This window comes from Salvelinus alpinus, chromosome 15, assembly GCF_045679555.1.
Source record: "Salvelinus alpinus chromosome 15, SLU_Salpinus.1, whole genome shotgun sequence".
NCBI classification, from domain to species: Eukaryota; Metazoa; Chordata; class Actinopteri; order Salmoniformes; family Salmonidae; genus Salvelinus; species Salvelinus alpinus.
The window spans coordinates 2509035-2525637 of record NC_092100.1 but is presented as its reverse complement, the minus strand read 5'-3'; the positions used below and the strand labels follow the sequence as shown (position 1 = coordinate 2525637).

At 47.2% G+C, this 16603-nt stretch overlaps 2 protein-coding genes across 7 annotated transcripts in view; one reads left to right on the top strand and one right to left on the bottom strand.

Annotated features, from left to right (window-relative positions):
• The first annotated feature begins 367 nt into the window (after positions 1-367).
• On the top strand, positions 368-15483 carry LOC139539379 (magnesium transporter NIPA2-like). 3 transcript variants are annotated; one of them, XM_071342259.1, is made up of 6 exons: positions 368-521; positions 1557-1720; positions 6123-6179; positions 6340-6430; positions 13353-13513; positions 13696-15483. In XM_071342259.1, the coding sequence occupies exons 2-6, from the start codon at positions 1582-1584 to the stop codon at positions 14343-14345; spliced, it is 1098 nt and encodes a 365-aa protein (XP_071198360.1). In that variant the 5' UTR covers positions 368-521; positions 1557-1581; the 3' UTR covers positions 14346-15483. The 3 variants fall into 3 exon arrangements, with proteins under 3 accessions (XP_071198360.1, XP_071198359.1, XP_071198358.1); XM_071342258.1 differs by having other exon boundaries at positions 1480-1720; XM_071342257.1 differs by lacking the exon at positions 368-521 and adding an exon at positions 565-1214 and having other exon boundaries at positions 1480-1720.
• The window catches only part of LOC139539378 (cytoplasmic FMR1-interacting protein 1 homolog), a 107169-nt gene continuing 105995 nt past the window's right edge, over positions 15430-16603 (bottom strand). For all 4 annotated transcript variants that reach the window (XM_071342253.1, XM_071342255.1, XM_071342254.1 and 1 more), the window contains 2 exons: positions 16290-16437; positions 15430-16077 (listed from right to left, as the gene is read on the bottom strand). In XM_071342253.1, coding sequence (XP_071198354.1) covers positions 15913-16077; positions 16290-16437 — 313 coding nt within the window. In that variant the 3' untranslated portion in view covers positions 15430-15912. The remainder of the gene's footprint in view (positions 16078-16289; positions 16438-16603) is intronic.

The window sequence follows — 16603 nt, the reverse complement described above, 5'->3', positions numbered from 1 at the left end:
CGATACAGTATGATATGATACAGTATGATACAATACAGTATGATACAGTATGATACAATACAGTATGATACAGTATGATACGATACAGTATGATACGATACAGCATGATACGATACAGTATGAAACGATACAGTATGATACGATACAGCATGATACGATAAGACTGACAAGAACATTTCACTAAGCTGTATGTGGGCTAGGCTTAGTTAAAAGTGCTTGAAAACATTTCAAGGTGTAACAGTCCATTTAGAATGTGGCAATCAAATAGGGCACTTTTTTATTAAAGTGATCACTAAAATATTAATCTAGAGAATTTCCGGTAGAACGAGGAACTTCTCAGGACCTATTTGTACGCATGCGTGAAGAATCGCCCTTTCACCATGTGTGGGCGGACCGCGTCAACCTTACCTTCAAATTAGGTCGTAACAAAATGATAGAGCTACATAGCTATAACTTGCTATTTATCACATAGCTAGCTAACTACCACTGTTTTCCTGGGAAAACCAGGGATCTTTTACCAGGTATTTCGCATGGAAACATACATATGATATTCATGTTTACGATATCATGCCAGCTTGCTAGTTAGTTATTTGGCCGCAGATTTTCACATAGCTAGCTAACTGGTACAATTACCAACCGATTTAGGGCACGTTAGCCCTTATGCTAACAAGCTAGCTAGTTTTGATCTGACTCTGAGGTGGACAACAAGAAGGCTTGAGCTTAATCTCAAAATGATAGCTATGCTAGTTAGTAAACTGATAGCGATGCTAGGAAATTGAAGTTAGTAATTTAGCTAACTAGTTGCCTAATTAGCTAGCTGGCTAACGTTACGTTTGCAATAACCATGCCAGTGAACGTTAGCTAGCTACAATAGCTAGTTATCATATGAACACAAATCTCCTGAAGCGCCTCACAAATCAGATCATGTTATTGTTTTCATTGTGCAGGTTTGAATGACAACCGGTATTTCATGACAGTAACATTGTCTTGGCCTGAGGTTTTATGGGTTTTGCAGCGCCACATTAGATATTTGATTACTGCAATCTTAGTCACTAACTGAATTCTTGACTCATTGAATTCACATGAGTACAGGTTGCGGAAGTGGTAGACAGGGTTTGGTCTACCTAGTATACGGATTGTCAATGTGCCATTTCTATAACGGAACCAACTATTTTGGATCAGGGTTGTTCACTCTGATTTAACTTGTCGAAATGGTAAGTTAGCCTAACTGGTAGGAATCAGATTCTACAATTGAATTACTAACAGTTGTAAACTTTAGGTACATTTACCTAGGCAAATTGATTACAATTTACATTTATAATTTAGCAGACACTTTTATCCCGAGCAACTTAGTGCATTCGTCTTAAAGCTAGGTGAGGCAACATATCACAGTCGTAGTAAGGACATTATTTCCAAGGTACATTGATGTATGAGTTTAATATTTTGTTTGTCTTGTGTCGTTTTGCTTTCATACTGAAGGTAGTGGTGTCACAGGTTGGTGACAAGTGTTCAGCTGGTCAGCAACTCCTGTGTCTTGTGGTCAATGTAACAAACAGTACGAACAACTCATCCAGCGTCACCATGGGCCAGGACAGAGGGAAGTATGATTTCTACATCGGCCTGGGACTAGCCATCAGCTCCAGCATCTTCATAGGAGGAAGCTTCATCCTCAAGAAGAAAGGACTACTCCGCCTGGCCAGGAAGGGACAGTGCAGAGCAGGTAAGGTCATGTTTATGTTCAGTCACCAACTGCTGCTCTGGATAAGAGTGTCTACTAAATGACTAACATGTTAAAGTAGAGTACACAGTATCGTTTGGTTGAATTTGTACATTTGAGAAAGAGATGAAGAGAGCAGGTCTTCTTGTGTATATGTACTGTACGCATAGATGGGTGGCAGGTAGCCTAGCTGTTAGAGCATTTGGACAGTAACCGAAAGGTTGCTAGTTCAAATCCCTGAGCCGGTGAAAAAAATCTGTGCTTAACCCTAATTGCTCCAGGGTCGCCGTTGATAATGGCTGGCCATGAGCCCTCTGAGGGGTGGGATAATGGCTGACCATGAGCCCTCACAGAGGGGTGGGATAATGTCTGACCATGAGCCCTCACAGAGGGGTGGGATAATGGCTGACCATGAGCCCTCTCAGAGAGGGGTGGGATAATGGCTGGCCATGAGCCCTCTCAGAGAGGGGTGGGATAATGGCTGGCCATGAGCCCTCTCAGAGAGGGGTGGGATAATGGCTGGCCATGAGCCCTCTCAGAGAGGGGTGGGATAATGGCTGGCCATGAGCCCTCTCAGAGAGGGGTGGGATAATGGCTGGCCATGAGCCCTCTCAGAGAGGGGTGGGATAATGGCTGGCCATGAGCCCTCTCAGAGAGGGGTGGGATAATGGCTGGCCATGAGCCCTCTCAGAGAGGGGTGGGATAATGGCTGGCCATGAGCCCTCTCTGAGGGGTGGGATAATGGCTGGCCATGAGCCCTCTCTGAGGGGTGGGATAATGGCTGGCCATGAGCCCTCTCAGAGAGGGGTGGGATAATGGCTGGCCATGAGCCCTCTCAGAGAGGGGTGGGATAATGGCTGGCCATGAGCCCTCTCAGAGAGGGGTGGGATAATGGCTGGCCATGAGCCCTCTCAGAGAGGGGTGGGATAATGGCTGGCCATGAGCCCTCTCAGAGAGGGGTGGGATAATGGCTGGCCATGAGCCCTCTCAGAGAGGGGTGGGATAATGGCTGGCCATGAGCCCTCTCAGAGAGGGGTGGGATAATGGCTGGCCATGAGCCCTCTCAGAGAGGGGTGGGATAATGGCTGGCCATGAGCCCTCTCAGAGAGGGGTGGGATAATGGCTGGCCATGAGCCCTCTCAGAGAGGGGTGGGATAATGGCTGGCCATGAGCCCTCTCAGAGAGGGGTGGGATAATGGCTGGCCATGAGCCCTCTCAGAGAGGGGTGGGATAATGGCTGGCCATGAGCCCTCTCAGAGAGGGGTGGGATAATGGCTGGCCATGAGCCCTCTCTGAGAGGGGTGGGATAATGGCTGGCCATGAGCCCTCTCAGAGAGGGGTGGGATAATGGCTGGCCATGAGCCCTCACAGAGGGTGTCTCAGGGGGAGTTGGGATATGCAAAAAAAACAAAACATTTCCAATTCACACATGACTATCTTACCGATCTGCCAGGTGTGGCTGTGTAAATGGGTGTGAATGGAATTGTTGACAACTTGTCTTGTGAGTTCAGGTTAGAATGTGGTAGTAACTGACTGGTGCTAAGATGCAGAAGGGTGCGGCAGAGTTGAACACTTGATTAGTTTGTCACCCTTTGGCTTTTATTACACACAGCAATCATTAACTAGTAGACTCTCTGCTGCACCTTGCCTTCTATATACACACCCAATCATTAACTAGTAGACTCTCTGCTGCACCTTGCCTTCTATATACACACCCAATCATTAACTAGTAGACTCTCTGCTGCACCTTGCCTTCTATATACACACCCGATCATTAACTAGTAGGCTCTCTGCTGCACCTTGCCTTCTATATACACACCCAATCATTAACTAGTAGACTCTCTGCTGCACCTTGCCTTCTATATACACACCCAATCATTAACTAGTAGACTCTCTGCTGCACCATGCCTTCTATATAAACACCCAATCATTAACTAGTAGACTCTCTGCTGCACCTTGCCTTCTATATACACACCCAATCATTAACTAGTAGACTCTCTGCTGCACCTTGCCTTCTATATACACACCCAATCATTAACTAGTAGACTCTCTGCTGCACCTTGCCTTCTATATACACACACCCACTCATTAACTAGTAGACTCTCTGCTGCACCTTGCCTTCTATATACACACCCAATCATTAACTAGTAGACTCTCTGCTGCACCTTGCCTTCTATATACACACCCAATCATTAACTAGTAGACTCTCTGCTGCACCTTGCCTTCTATATACACACCCAATCAATAACTAGTAGACTCTCTGCTGCACATTGCCTTCTATATACACACCCAATCATTAACTAGTAGACTCTCTGCTGCACCTTGCCTTCTATATACACACCCAATCATTAACTAGTAGACTCTCTGCTGCACCTTGCCTTCTATATACACACCCAATCATTAACTAGTAGACTCTCTGCTGCACCTTGCCTTCTATATACACACCCAATCATTAACTAGTAGACTCTCTGCTGCACCTTGCCTTCTATATACACACCCAATCATTAACTAGTAGACTCTCTGCTGCACCTTGCCTTCTATATACACACCCAATCATTAACTAGTAGACTCTCTGCTGCACCTTGCCTTCTATATACACACCCAATCATTAACTAGTAGACTCTCTGCTGCACCTTGCCTTCTATATACACACCCAATCATTAACTAGTAGACTCTCTGCTGCACCTTGCCTTCTATATACACACCCAATCATTAACTAGTAGACTCTCTGCTGCACCTTGCCTTCTATATACACACCCAATCATTAACTAGTAGACTCTCTGCTGCACCTTGCCTTCTATATACACACCCAATCATTAACTAGTAGACTCTCTGCTGCACCTTGCCTTCTATATACACACCCAATCATTAACTAGTAGACTCTCTGCTGCACCTTGCCTTCTATATACACACCCAATCATTAACTAGTAGACTCTCTGCTGCACCTTGCCTTCTATATACACACCCAATCATTAACTAGTAGACTCTCTGCTGCACCTTGCCTTCTATATACACACCCAATCATTAACTAGTAGACTCTCTGCTGCACCTTGCCTTCTATATACACACCCAATCATTAACTAGTAGACTCTCTGCTGCACCTTGCCTTCTATATACACACCCAATCATTAACTAGTAGACTCTCTGCTGCACCTTGCCTTCTATATACACACCCAATCATTAACTAGTAGACTCTCTGCTGCACCTTGCCTTCTATATACACACCCAATCATTAACTAGTAGACTCTCTGCTGCACCTTGCCTTCTATATACACACCCAATCATTAACTAGCGTCCAGTAGGTAGTGCTCTACTGTTGACCAGGGCCCGTAGAGGTAGTGCTCTACTGTTGACCAGGGCCCGTAGAGGTAGTGCTCTACTGTTGACCAGGGCCCGTAGAGGTAGTGCTCTACTGTTGACCAGGACCCATAGAAGGTAGTGCTCTACTGTTGACCAGGGCCGATAGAGGTAGTGCTCTACTGTTGACCAGGGCCCATAGAGGTAGTGCTCTACTGTTGACCAGGGCCCATAGAGGTAGTGCTCTACTGTTGACCAGGGCCCATAGAAGGTAGTGCTCTACTGTTGACCAGGGCCCATAGACGGTAGTGCTCTACTGTTGACCAGGGCCCATAGAAGGTAGTGCTCTACTGTTGACCAGGGCCCATAGAAGGTAGTGCTCTACTGTTGACCAGGGCCCATAGAAGGTAGTGCTCTACTGTTGACCAGGGCCCATAGAGGTAGTGCTCTACTGTTGACCAGGGCCCATAGAGGTAGTGCTCTACTGTTGACCAGGGCCCATAGAGGTAGTGCTCTACTGTTGACCAGGGCCCATAGAGGTAGTGCTCTACTGTTGACCAGGGCCCGTAGAGGTAGTGCTCTACTGTTGACCAGGGCCCGTAGAGGTAGTGCTCTACTGTTGACCAGGGCCCGTAGAGGTAGTGCTCTACTGTTGACCAGGGCCCGTAGGGGTAGTGCTCTACTGTTGACCAGGGCCCGTAGAGGTAGTGCTCTACTGTTGACCAGGGCCCGTAGGGGTAGTGCTCTACTGTTGACCAGGGCCCGTAGAGGTAGTGCTCTACTGTTGACCAGGGCCCATAGGGGTAGTGCTCTACTGTTGACCAGGGCCCATAGAGGTAGTGCACTGTTATTTGGGACACAGCCCAGCAACAAGCAGAAAGGACACATGCAGCTAGTGTCATACAGGGTCAAAGTGTACTGTTGATAAACCTACAGTGTCACCCTGGTTGTTACCATAGCGCCCTAGAGTTGAACTGTCTCAGTGGTTTATATGGTGTGACTGCAGGACATTTTTTATTGAACACACATGAGAATGTTTGAGTAACTAATTAAAGCTAGTGATCTGAAATGTTGCTAGCTACTGAACTTGTTTTTTGTCTTTGTCTAGGACAAGGCGGACACGCATATCTTAAAGAATGTCTCTGGTGGGCTGGCTTATTATCAAGTAAGTGAGGACTATGGATAAAATGTTCCTCTTAATATGTGATTCAGTTCACCTCAGTTTCTATATCCCCCTGTTCCTCAGGTCGTTCTGTTCTCAAGTCAACTTACCTGGTAAAATATAAATATGTCGGCTTGTGTTCCTGTTCTGTGTGTTTTCACAGTGGCGGCTGGTGAAGGGGCTAACTTTGCAGCGTATGCCTTCGCTCCTGCTACTCTCGTCACCCCTCTGGGGGCCCTCAGTGTGCTGGTCAGGTAGGTCACCCCTCAGTGTGCTGGTCAGGTAGGTCACCCCTCAGTGTGCTGGTCAGGTAGGTCACCCCTCAGTGTGCTGGTCAGGTAGGTCACCCCTCAGTGTGCTGGTCAGGTATGTCACCCCTCTGGGGGCCCTCAGTGTGCTGGTCAGGTAGGTCACCCCTCAGTGTGCTGGTCAGGTAGGTCACTCCTCAGTGTGCTGGTCAGGTAGGTCACCCCTCTGGGGGCCCTCAGTGTGCTGGTCAGGTAGGTCACCCCTCAGTGTGCTGGTCAGGTAGGTCACCCCTCAGTGTGCTGGTCAGGTAGGTCACCCCTCAGTGTGCTGGTCAGGTATGTCACCCCTCAGTGTGCTGGTCAGGTAGGTCACCCCTCAGTGTGCTGGTCAGGTAGGTCACCCCTCAGTGTGCTGGTCAGGTAGGTCACCCCTCAGTGTGCTGGTCAGGTAGGTCACCCCTCAGTGTGCTGGTCAGGTATGTCACCCCTCAGTGTGCTGGTCAGGTATGTCACCCCTCAGTGTGCTGGTCAGGTATGTCACCCCTCAGTGTGCTGGTCAGGTATGTCACCCCTCAGTGTGCTGGTCAGGTATGTCACCCCTCAGTGTGCTGGTCAGGTAGGTCACCCCTCAGTGTGCTGGTCAGGTATGTCACCCCTCAGTGTGCTGGTCAGGTATGTCACCCCTCAGTGTGCTGGTCAGGTAGGTCACCCCTCTGGGGGCCCTCAGTGTGCTGGTCAGGTAGGTCACCCCTCAGTGTGCTGGTCAGGTAGGTCACCCCTCAGTGTGCTGGTCAGGTAGGTCACCCCTCAGTGTGCTGGTCAGGTAGGTCACCCCTCAGTGTGCTGGTCAGGTATGTCACCCCTCAGTGTGCTGGTCAGGTATGTCACCCCTCAGTGTGCTGGTCAGGTAGGTCACCCCTCAGTGTGCTGGTCAGGTATGTCACCCCTCAGTGTGCTGGTCAGGTATGTCACCCCTCAGTGTGCTGGTCAGGTAGGTCACCCCTCAGTGTGCTGGTCAGGTATGTCACCCCTCTGGGGGCCCTCAGTGTGCTGGTCAGGTAGGTCACCCCTCAGTGTGCTGGTCAGGTATGTCACCCCTCTGGGGGCCCTCAGTGTGCTGGTCAGGTAGGTCACCCCTCAGTGTGCTGGTCAGGTAGGTCACTCCTCAGTGTGCTGGTCAGGTAGGTCACCCCTCTGGGGGCCCTCAGTGTGCTGGTCAGGTAGGTCACCCCTCTGGGGGCCCTCAGTGTGCTAGTCAGGTAGGTCACCCCTCTGGGGGCCCTCAGTGTGCTGGTCAGGTAGGTCACCCCTCTGGGGGCCCTCAGTGTGCTGGTCAGGTAGGTCACCCCTCTGGGGGCCCTCAGTGTGCTGGTCAGGTAGGTCACCCCTCAGTGTGCTGGTCAGGTAGGTCACCCCTCAGTGTGCTGGTCAGGTAGGTCACCCCTCAGTGTGCTGGTCAGGTAGGTCACCCCTCAGTGTGCTGGTCAGGTAGGTCACCCCTCAGTGTGCTGGTCAGGTATGTCACCCCTCAGTGTGCTGGTCAGGTAGGTCACCCCTCAGTGTGCTGGTCAGGTATGTCACCCCTCAGTGTGCTGGTCAGGTATGTCACCCCTCAGTGTGCTGGTCAGGTAGGTCACCCCTCAGTGTGCTGGTCAGGTATGTCACCCCTCTGGGGGCCCTCAGTGTGCTGGTCAGGTAGGTCACCCCTCAGTGTGCTGGTCAGGTAGGTCACCCCTCAGTGTGCTGGTCAGGTATGTCACCCCTCTGGGGGCCCTCAGTGTGCTGGTCAGGTAGGTCACCCCTCAGTGTGCTGGTCAGGTAGGTCACTCCTCAGTGTGCTGGTCAGGTAGGTCACCCCTCTGGGGGCCCTCAGTGTGCTGGTCAGGTAGGTCACCCCTCTGGGGGCCCTCAGTGTGCTAGTCAGGTAGGTCACCCCTCTGGGGGCCCTCAGTGTGCTGGTCAGGTAGGTCACCCCTCTGGGGGCCCTCAGTGTGCTGGTCAGGTATGTCACCCCTCTGGGGGCCCTCAGTGTGCTGGTCAGGTAGGTCACCCCTCAGTGTGCTGGTCAGGTAGGTCACTCCTCAGTGTGCTGGTCAGGTAGGTCACCCCTCTGGGGGCCCTCAGTGTGCTGGTCAGGTAGGTCACCCCTCTGGGGGCCCTCAGTGTGCTAGTCAGGTAGGTCACCCCTCTGGGGGCCCTCAGTGTGCTGGTCAGGTAGGTCACCCCTCTGGGGGCCCTCAGTGTGCTGGTCAGGTAGGTCACCCCTCTGGGGGCCCTCAGTGTGCTGGTCAGGTAGGTCACCCCTCAGTGTGCTGGTCAGGTAGGTCACTCCTCAGTGTGCTGGTCAGGTAGGTCACCCCTCTGGGGGCTCTCAGTGTGAAGTTGTACCAGGTGTGTGAATGACTGAACCGTGTGTGTGTGTGTGTGTGTGTGTGTGTGTGTGTGTGTGTGTGTGTGTGTGTGTACCAGGTGTGTACCAGGTGTGTGAATGACTGAACCGTGTGTGTGTGTGTGTGTGTGTGTGTGTGTGGGTGTGTGTGTATGCAAGTGTGTGTGTGTGTGTGTGTGTGTGTGTGTGTGTGTGTGTACCAGGTGTGTGAATTTTACTGAGTTACAGTAGTTACAGGAAATCAGTCAATTGATATAAATGAATTAGCCCCTAATCTATAGATTTCACATGACTGGGAATACAGATATGCATCTGTTGGTCACAGATACCTTTAAACAGGTAGGGGTGTGGATCAGAAAACCAGTCAGTATCTGGTGTGACCACCATTTGCCTTATGCGGCGTGACACATCTCCTTTGCATAGAGTTGATCAGGCTGTTGATTGTGGCCTGTGGAATGTTGTCCAACTCCTCTTCAATGGCTGTGAAGTTCCTGGATATTGGAGGGAACTGGAACACACTGTTGTACACGTCCATCCAGAGCATTCCGAGCATGCTCAACGGGTGACATGTCTGTTGAGTATGTAGGTCATGGAAGAACTGGGACATTTTCAGCTTCCAGGAATTGTGTACAGATCCTTGAGACATGGAACCGTGCGTTATCATGCTGAAACATGAGGTGATGGAGGTGGATGAATGGCAGGACAACGGGCCTCAGGATCTCATCACGGTATCTCTGTGCATTCAAATTACCAATGATAAAATGCAATTGTGTTTGTTGTCTGCAGTTTATGCCTGCCCCATACCATAACCCCCCCACCACCATGGGGCACTCTGTTCACAACGTTGACATCAGCAAACCGCTCGCCCACACGGTCTGTCATCTGCCCAGTACAGCTGAAATCGGGATTCATTGTGAAGAATACACTTCTCCAAAGTGCCAGTGGCCATCTGCCCACTGAAGTCGGGTTACGATGCCGAACTGCAGTCAGGTCAAGACCCTGGTGAGGTCGACGAGCATACAGATGAGCTTCCCTGAGAGGGATTCTGACAGTTTGTTCAGAAATTAGTCTGCGGTTGTGAGGCCGGTTGGAGATGCTGCCAAATTCTCTAAAATGGCGTTGGAGGCGGCTTATGGTAGAGAAATTAACAAAATGATCTGGCAACAGCTCTGGTGGACATTCCTGCAGTCAGCATGCCAATTGCACACTGTGTCAAAACATCTGTGGCATTGTGTTGTGTGACACCTGCACATTTTAAGAGTGGCCTTTTATTGTCCCCAGCAGAAGGAGCACCTGTGTAATGATCATGCTGTTTAATCAGCTTCTTGACATGCCACACCTGTCAGGTGGATGGATTATCTTGGCAAAGGAGAAATGCTCACTAACAGGGATGTAAACATTTGTGCAGATTATTTGAGAAATAAGCATTTTTGTGCATACGGAACTTTTCTGGGATCTTTTATTTCAGCTCATGAAACATGAGACCAACTGTTGTGTTTATTTTTGTCCAGTGTATGTTAGTACAGTGTGGTGCTGTGAGTTTGATGTAATGCTTCATCTCATTGCAGTGTGGTACTGTATTTTAGGTTATAATTGTGTTGCGGTACTGTATTTTAGGTTATTGTGTCGCGGTACTGTATTTTAGGTTATAATTGTGTTGCGGTACTGTATTTTAGGTTATAATTGTGTCGCGGTACTGTATTTTAGGTTATAATTGTGTTGCGGTACTGTATTTTAAGTTATTGTGTCGCGGTACTGTATTTTAGGTTATAATTGTGTTGCGGTACTGTATTTTAGGTTATAATTGTGTCGCGGTACTGTATTTTAGGTTATAATTGTGTCGCGGTACTGTATTTTAGGTTATAATTGTGTCGCGGTACTGTATTTTAGGTTATAATTGTGTTGCGGTACTGTATTTTAGGTAATAATTGTGTTGCGGTACTGTATTTTAGGTAATAATTGTGTTGCGGTACTGTATTTTAGGTTATAATTGTGTTGCGGTACTGTATTTTAGGTTATAATTGTGTTGCGGTACTGTATTTTAGGTTATAATTGTGTCGCGGTACTGTATTTTAGGTAATAATTGTGTTGCGGTACTGTATTTTAGGTTATAATTGTGTCGCGGTACTGTATTTTAGGTTATAATTGTGTTGCGGTACTGTATTTTAGGTTATAATTGTGTCGCGGTACTGTATTTTAGGTTATAATTGTGTTGCGGTACTGTATTTTAAGTTATTGTGTCGCGGTACTGTATTTTAGGTTATAATTGTGTTGCGGTACTGTATTTTAGGTTATAATTGTGTCGCGGTACTGTATTTTAGGTTATAATTGTGTCGCGGTACTGTATTTTAGGTTATAATTGTGTCGCGGTACTGTATTTTAGGTTATAATTGTGTTGCGGTACTGTATTTTAGGTAATAATTGTGTTGCGGTACTGTATTTTAGGTAATAATTGTGTTGCGGTACTGTATTTTAGGTTATAATTGTGTTGCGGTACTGTATTTTAGGTTATAATTGTGTTGCGGTACTGTATTTTAGGTTATAATTGTGTCGCGGTACTGTATTTTAGGTAATAATTGTGTTGCGGTACTGTATTTTAGGTTATAATTGTGTCGCGGTACTGTATTTTAGGTTATAATTGTGTTGCGGTACTGTATTTTAGGTTATAATTGTGTCGCGGTACTGTATTTTAGGTTATAATTGTGTTGCGGTACTGTATTTTAAGTTATAATTGTGTTGCTGTACTGTATTTTAGGTTATAATTGTGTCGCGGTACTGTATTTTAGGTAATAATTGTGTTGCGGTACTGTATTTTAGGTTATAATTGTGTCGCGGTACTGTATTTTAGGTAATAATTGTGTTGCGGTACTGTATTTTAGGTTATAATTGTGTCGCGGTACTGTATTTTAGGTTATAATTGTGTTGCGGTACTGTATTTTAGGTTATAATTGTGTCGCGGTACTGTATTTTAGGTTATAATTGTGTTGCGGTACTGTATTTTAGGTTATAATTGTGTCGCGGTACTGTATTTTAAGTTATAATTGTGTCGCGGTACTGTATTTGAGGTTATAACCAATGTTCCCTGAGACTGCCGCGAAATAGAAATACTGTATCTGCCCACGGAGTGAAGATTCAACGTTTTCCTTTACTGTGGCAACTGTGATCAAATCAATGCAATATCAGCCACTTTTAATGCAACATACCGAAACCAAACGAACTATGCAAGAGATTTTGTTGTAGGAAGAACTCAGGATTCTACAGCTTTGACACGCCTGACTCAGCTCGTATAACCAATCAGATCTGCAGTAGTCCTATATGCAAATAGACCATTGCCATATATGGCTCTGTGCCATTCATTGTGAACTGGACTATGTTTACAGCATGAGTGGTCATGCATAGTTGTACTTGTTTTGAGGTCAAAGTGAGCGCTACATGTAGCCGTGTGTGCACGTTTGTTCATGTCCGTTGCTAGTTAGTGAGTTATTAGCCCAGTTATGGATCATTTGTAGTCAGCAACGAGGAAGTGGCTGTTTAACACAAGAGCACATTTCTAGACATCTTTGAAAAGCCAGTCAGGTAAAGTTTTTTTTTTGTTTGTCTTAAAGTGGCAGTGTTGTATTTTGAGACGGGCTTGAATAAGCTAAGTAGCCAATAGGCAGAGGGTAGCATGATTAGTCTAATTCTCTGTAATGTTATGGAAATAATGATGCAGTGTCTTGCATCAAACAACATTGTCAGTCACCTCCTTGTCTGAAGGACAAGTGGATAAACAGGTTAATGTCAAGCCCTGCATGTTGTTTTCTAAAGTCTCATGGAATGTAGGTCTACATTGAAACACCACACATTGGCTGCTACTGTAGGCTGAATGATAGAACAGCTATTTCCATGTTAACATGTTATGGGATGCATTTTCTTCCATTGTTTTTGATGTTAGGCCACTCTGGTAGGCCTACATTATCAAATAGCCACAGTAGCCTACTTGACCACTGTTAAAACTGTAACTTAAAGCGGGTGCAGCCTCAGTGTTCACAGTAAAACTGTAACTTAAAGCGGGTGCAGCCTCAGTGTTCACAGTAAAACTGTAACTTAAAGCGGGTACAGCCTCAGTGTTCACAGTAAAACGCACGCTGGAAGTTGCACAACTTTCAAGTTTGCGCTCAGCAGACCTAAAATAAGTAACTGTGTTACTGTAATATAACTGTGTTACTGTAATATAACTGTGTTACTGTAATGTTACTGTAATAACTGTGTTACTGTAATGTTACTGTAATAACTGTTACTGTAATATAACTGTTACGGTTCTGTATTTTAGGTTAACTGTGTTACTGTAATATAACTGTGTTACTGTTCTGTATTTTAGGTTAACTGTGTTACTGTAATATAACTGTTACTGTTCTGTATTTTAGGTTCACTGTGTTACTGTAATATAACCGTGTTACTGTAATATAACTGTTACTGTAATATAACTGTGTTACTGTTCTGTATTTTAGGTTCACTGTGTTACTGTAATATAACTGTGTTTTCTATGTTTTGCTGCAGTGCGGTGCTGTCCTCGTACTTCCTGACAGAGCGTCTGAACCTGCACGGGAAGCTGGGCTGTCTGCTCAGTATCTTGGGCTCTACTACCATGGTGATCCACGCCCCTCAGGAGGAAGAGATCAACAGTCTGGACCACATGGCTCGGAAACTGGTGGACCCAGGTCGGTACCGGACAAACCCTCCCCTCGACTACATGAGTTACTGTATTCTGAAAAGCTGCTTCCTCTTAAAGCTCTTTGGAGGAAGTGGTTTGAGGCTGGGACTTTATACTCTCCTCTAATGACTAACTTCAGACTCTTCTGTTTAACTTCCTGTGAGCTAAGCCATCCTCTGTCTCCCTCAGGTTTCCTGGTGTTTGCCACCTTCGTCATCATCGTAGCGCTCATCTTCATCGTGGTGGTGGGCCCTCGGCACGGCCAGACCAACATCATGGTGTATATTACCATCTGCTCTGTGATTGGAGCTCTGTCTGTGTCGTGTGTGAAGGGGTTGGGCATCGCCATCAAAGAGGCCATAGCTGGGAGGCCCGTGGTGGGGAACCCTTTAGCCTGGGTGTTACTGCTCGGGCTGGTGGCCTGCGTCTCCACACAGATCAACTACCTGAACAAGGCTCTGGATATCTTCAACACCTCCCTGGTCACACCCATCTACTACGTGTTTTTCACCACCTCAGTCCTCTCCTGCTCTGCCATCCTCTTCAAGGAGTGGGAGCACATGGCCTCTGCTGATGTTATCGGGACTCTGAGTGGGTTCCTGACCATTATAGTTGGTATCTTTCTGCTCCATGCCTTTAAGGACCTTAATGTGAGCCTGTCCACGTTGGCTGTGTCCATCAGGAAGGACGAGAGGCCCGGGCCGGCAGCTAACGGAGTGGCAACACACGGCAGCTACGAACTGCTGCACAATGACTCCACGGAGAGGGACCTGGAGGAGAGGGAGGTGGGCCTGCCGTTTGACAGCCTGTCCAGGAGAAATGGTGCCATGACAGCCTAGCTGGCTAGTCCTGGTCCTGCGCCCCCCCCCCCCATCCTACTGACCGCCTCTTAGAGGAACTAGCTAACTCACCTGGTCCTGCGTCCCCCCCCCCCATCCTACTGACCGCCTCTTAGAGGAACTAGCTACCTACCTGGTCCTGCGTCCCCCCCCTACTGACCGCCTCTTAGAGGAACTAGCTAACTCACCTGGTCCTGCGTCCCCCCCCCCCATCCTACTGACCGCCTCTTAGAGGAACTAGCTACCTACCTGGTCCTGCGTCCCCCCCCTACTGACCGCCTCTTAGAGGAACTAGCTAACTCACCTGGTCCTGCGTCCGTCCCCCCCATCCTACTGACCGCCTCTTAGAGGAACTAGCTAACTACCTGGTCCTGCGCCCCCCCCCGACTGACCAGGATTACATCCCAAATAGCATCCTTTTCCCTTTATAGTGCTCTACTCTGGTTAAAACTAGTGCACTATATAGAGGGTAGGGTGCTATTTGGGATTCTACCCTAGGACTACACTGGTGTGGATTTATTTTTATTTTTTATATTTCGTTTTTTTTTAACATATTAAAACAATCAACTCTTGACTTGGATGGACCAACTGATTGTACTTGGATTAGATTTACCTTCTGTTCTCTGAATAAAAGGGGTGCATCTCTTCCCTCGGGATATCCGACTCCGTGGAGAAGACAGGGGGTCGTCCCTTCCTCTGAAGCTGGCAATATTCTATTATTCTGTTATACATTCTGTATTTAAACATGCACAGAGTTTCCTTCTACAAATCAACAGCTTTTGTTTTTGTAATATTCTTGAGGGAGATCCCAGGTCTGATTTTTAAATCTGGCTCCAGTTCTGGGTTTGGCAGGTCGATATGGATCAGTCCCACGTGGCAACCTAGTCCCTACGTAGTGCACTACCCATAGGGATCTGGTCACAAGTAGTGTGCACTACCCATAGGGATCTGGTCACAAGTAGTGCACTACGTAGGGAATAGGGGGTCATTTGGAACGTAACCTGAGACTTGTTCCGAAGAGTTATCGAAAATCACCATCAACTTTTTGTTGTATCTTTTACATAAAATGCCCTCAAGAAGCAGATATTTGTTACATATTTATTGAATGAAAAAATGATTAAAATAATTCCAACACAAAGTGGATAAATGCTTTATCATTAAGAAACTTGGTTCCTTTTACAGATTTCAGGTTTTTAGCATGAAAATGTTTAACACCAAATATACTCTACTCTGTCCCATTCCCCTTCATTGAATACAGGCTACTGTTCAACAACGATATCCCCAAACCCCTGAAATAAATCGAGTCATTCCCTGGTCTATACAGTGTTCTAGATGTATGAAACACAGCGATTGATTTTAAGGCACAATAATCATCCTAACAAACAGTATGTAAGGAAAGTTGGACCCTCTTCGTCTCATGGGCCACTGCTGCTTTAAAAGGTGGAAGAATATTTGATAAATGTGTCCAAAAAGGCACCCTACTCACTATGTAGTGCAGTTATATAAAACAGTTGAGATGCATCCTTTGTGTTTAGTTAAACACTGACAGGTTCATCATCCAATAATCTCAGTTGCTGGCCAGGGATTGGTGGATAGGAGGCTGGAAACACCGGACATGCTCCACAGGCATATTTTCCCCATCGCCTGACTTCAGGTACTTGTTCAGAATGGCGTAGATCTCGTCGTTGAGAACCTGGAACTTGTGGATTCTGTCCACCATCTTTTTAAGAGGCTGAGGAAGGAGAGACATTATTCAGGCCAATGATGTAATAAATCATTGTTTTTTGACCGGATCTAAAAGACCGTCTGGCAAGAGATTACCCTAAACATGACACCCATGGGTGTATTCACTAAGAACCACTTGTGCTAATGACATACAAACAACCCAGCTGTTTGGGGTCTGTGACGGTTCTAGTGTAGCTGACCCCTGACCCCTCCACTCACCACACTCTTGATGATCTCATCCTTTCCATCGTGTTTCTGCACCTTCAGCAGGTGATAGCTGAAGTCCAGGATGTCAAAGCGTCTCTGTTGACCCAGTAGGGAGATGATCATACACCCAGCCCAGTGGAGACCGTCCCCGAAACACTGCCTGGAAAATACAACACAGGTTATATACCCAGCCCTGTGGAGACCGTCCCCGAAACACTGCCTGGAAAATACAACACAGGTTATATACCCAGCCCAGTGGAGACCGTCCCCGAAACACTGCCTGGAAAATACAACACAGGTTATATACCCAGCCCAGTGGAGACCGT

Excerpts from the sequence above, each read along its gene's own strand:
- LOC139539379 (XM_071342257.1), top strand. Across the intron at positions 6,180-6,339 it reads GTGGGCTGGCTTATTATCAA|TGGCGGCTGGTGAAGGGGCT; the intron begins GTAAGTGAGGAC and ends GTGTTTTCACAG. Across the intron at positions 6,431-13,352 it reads GCCCTCAGTGTGCTGGTCAG|TGCGGTGCTGTCCTCGTACT; the intron begins GTAGGTCACCCC and ends GTTTTGCTGCAG.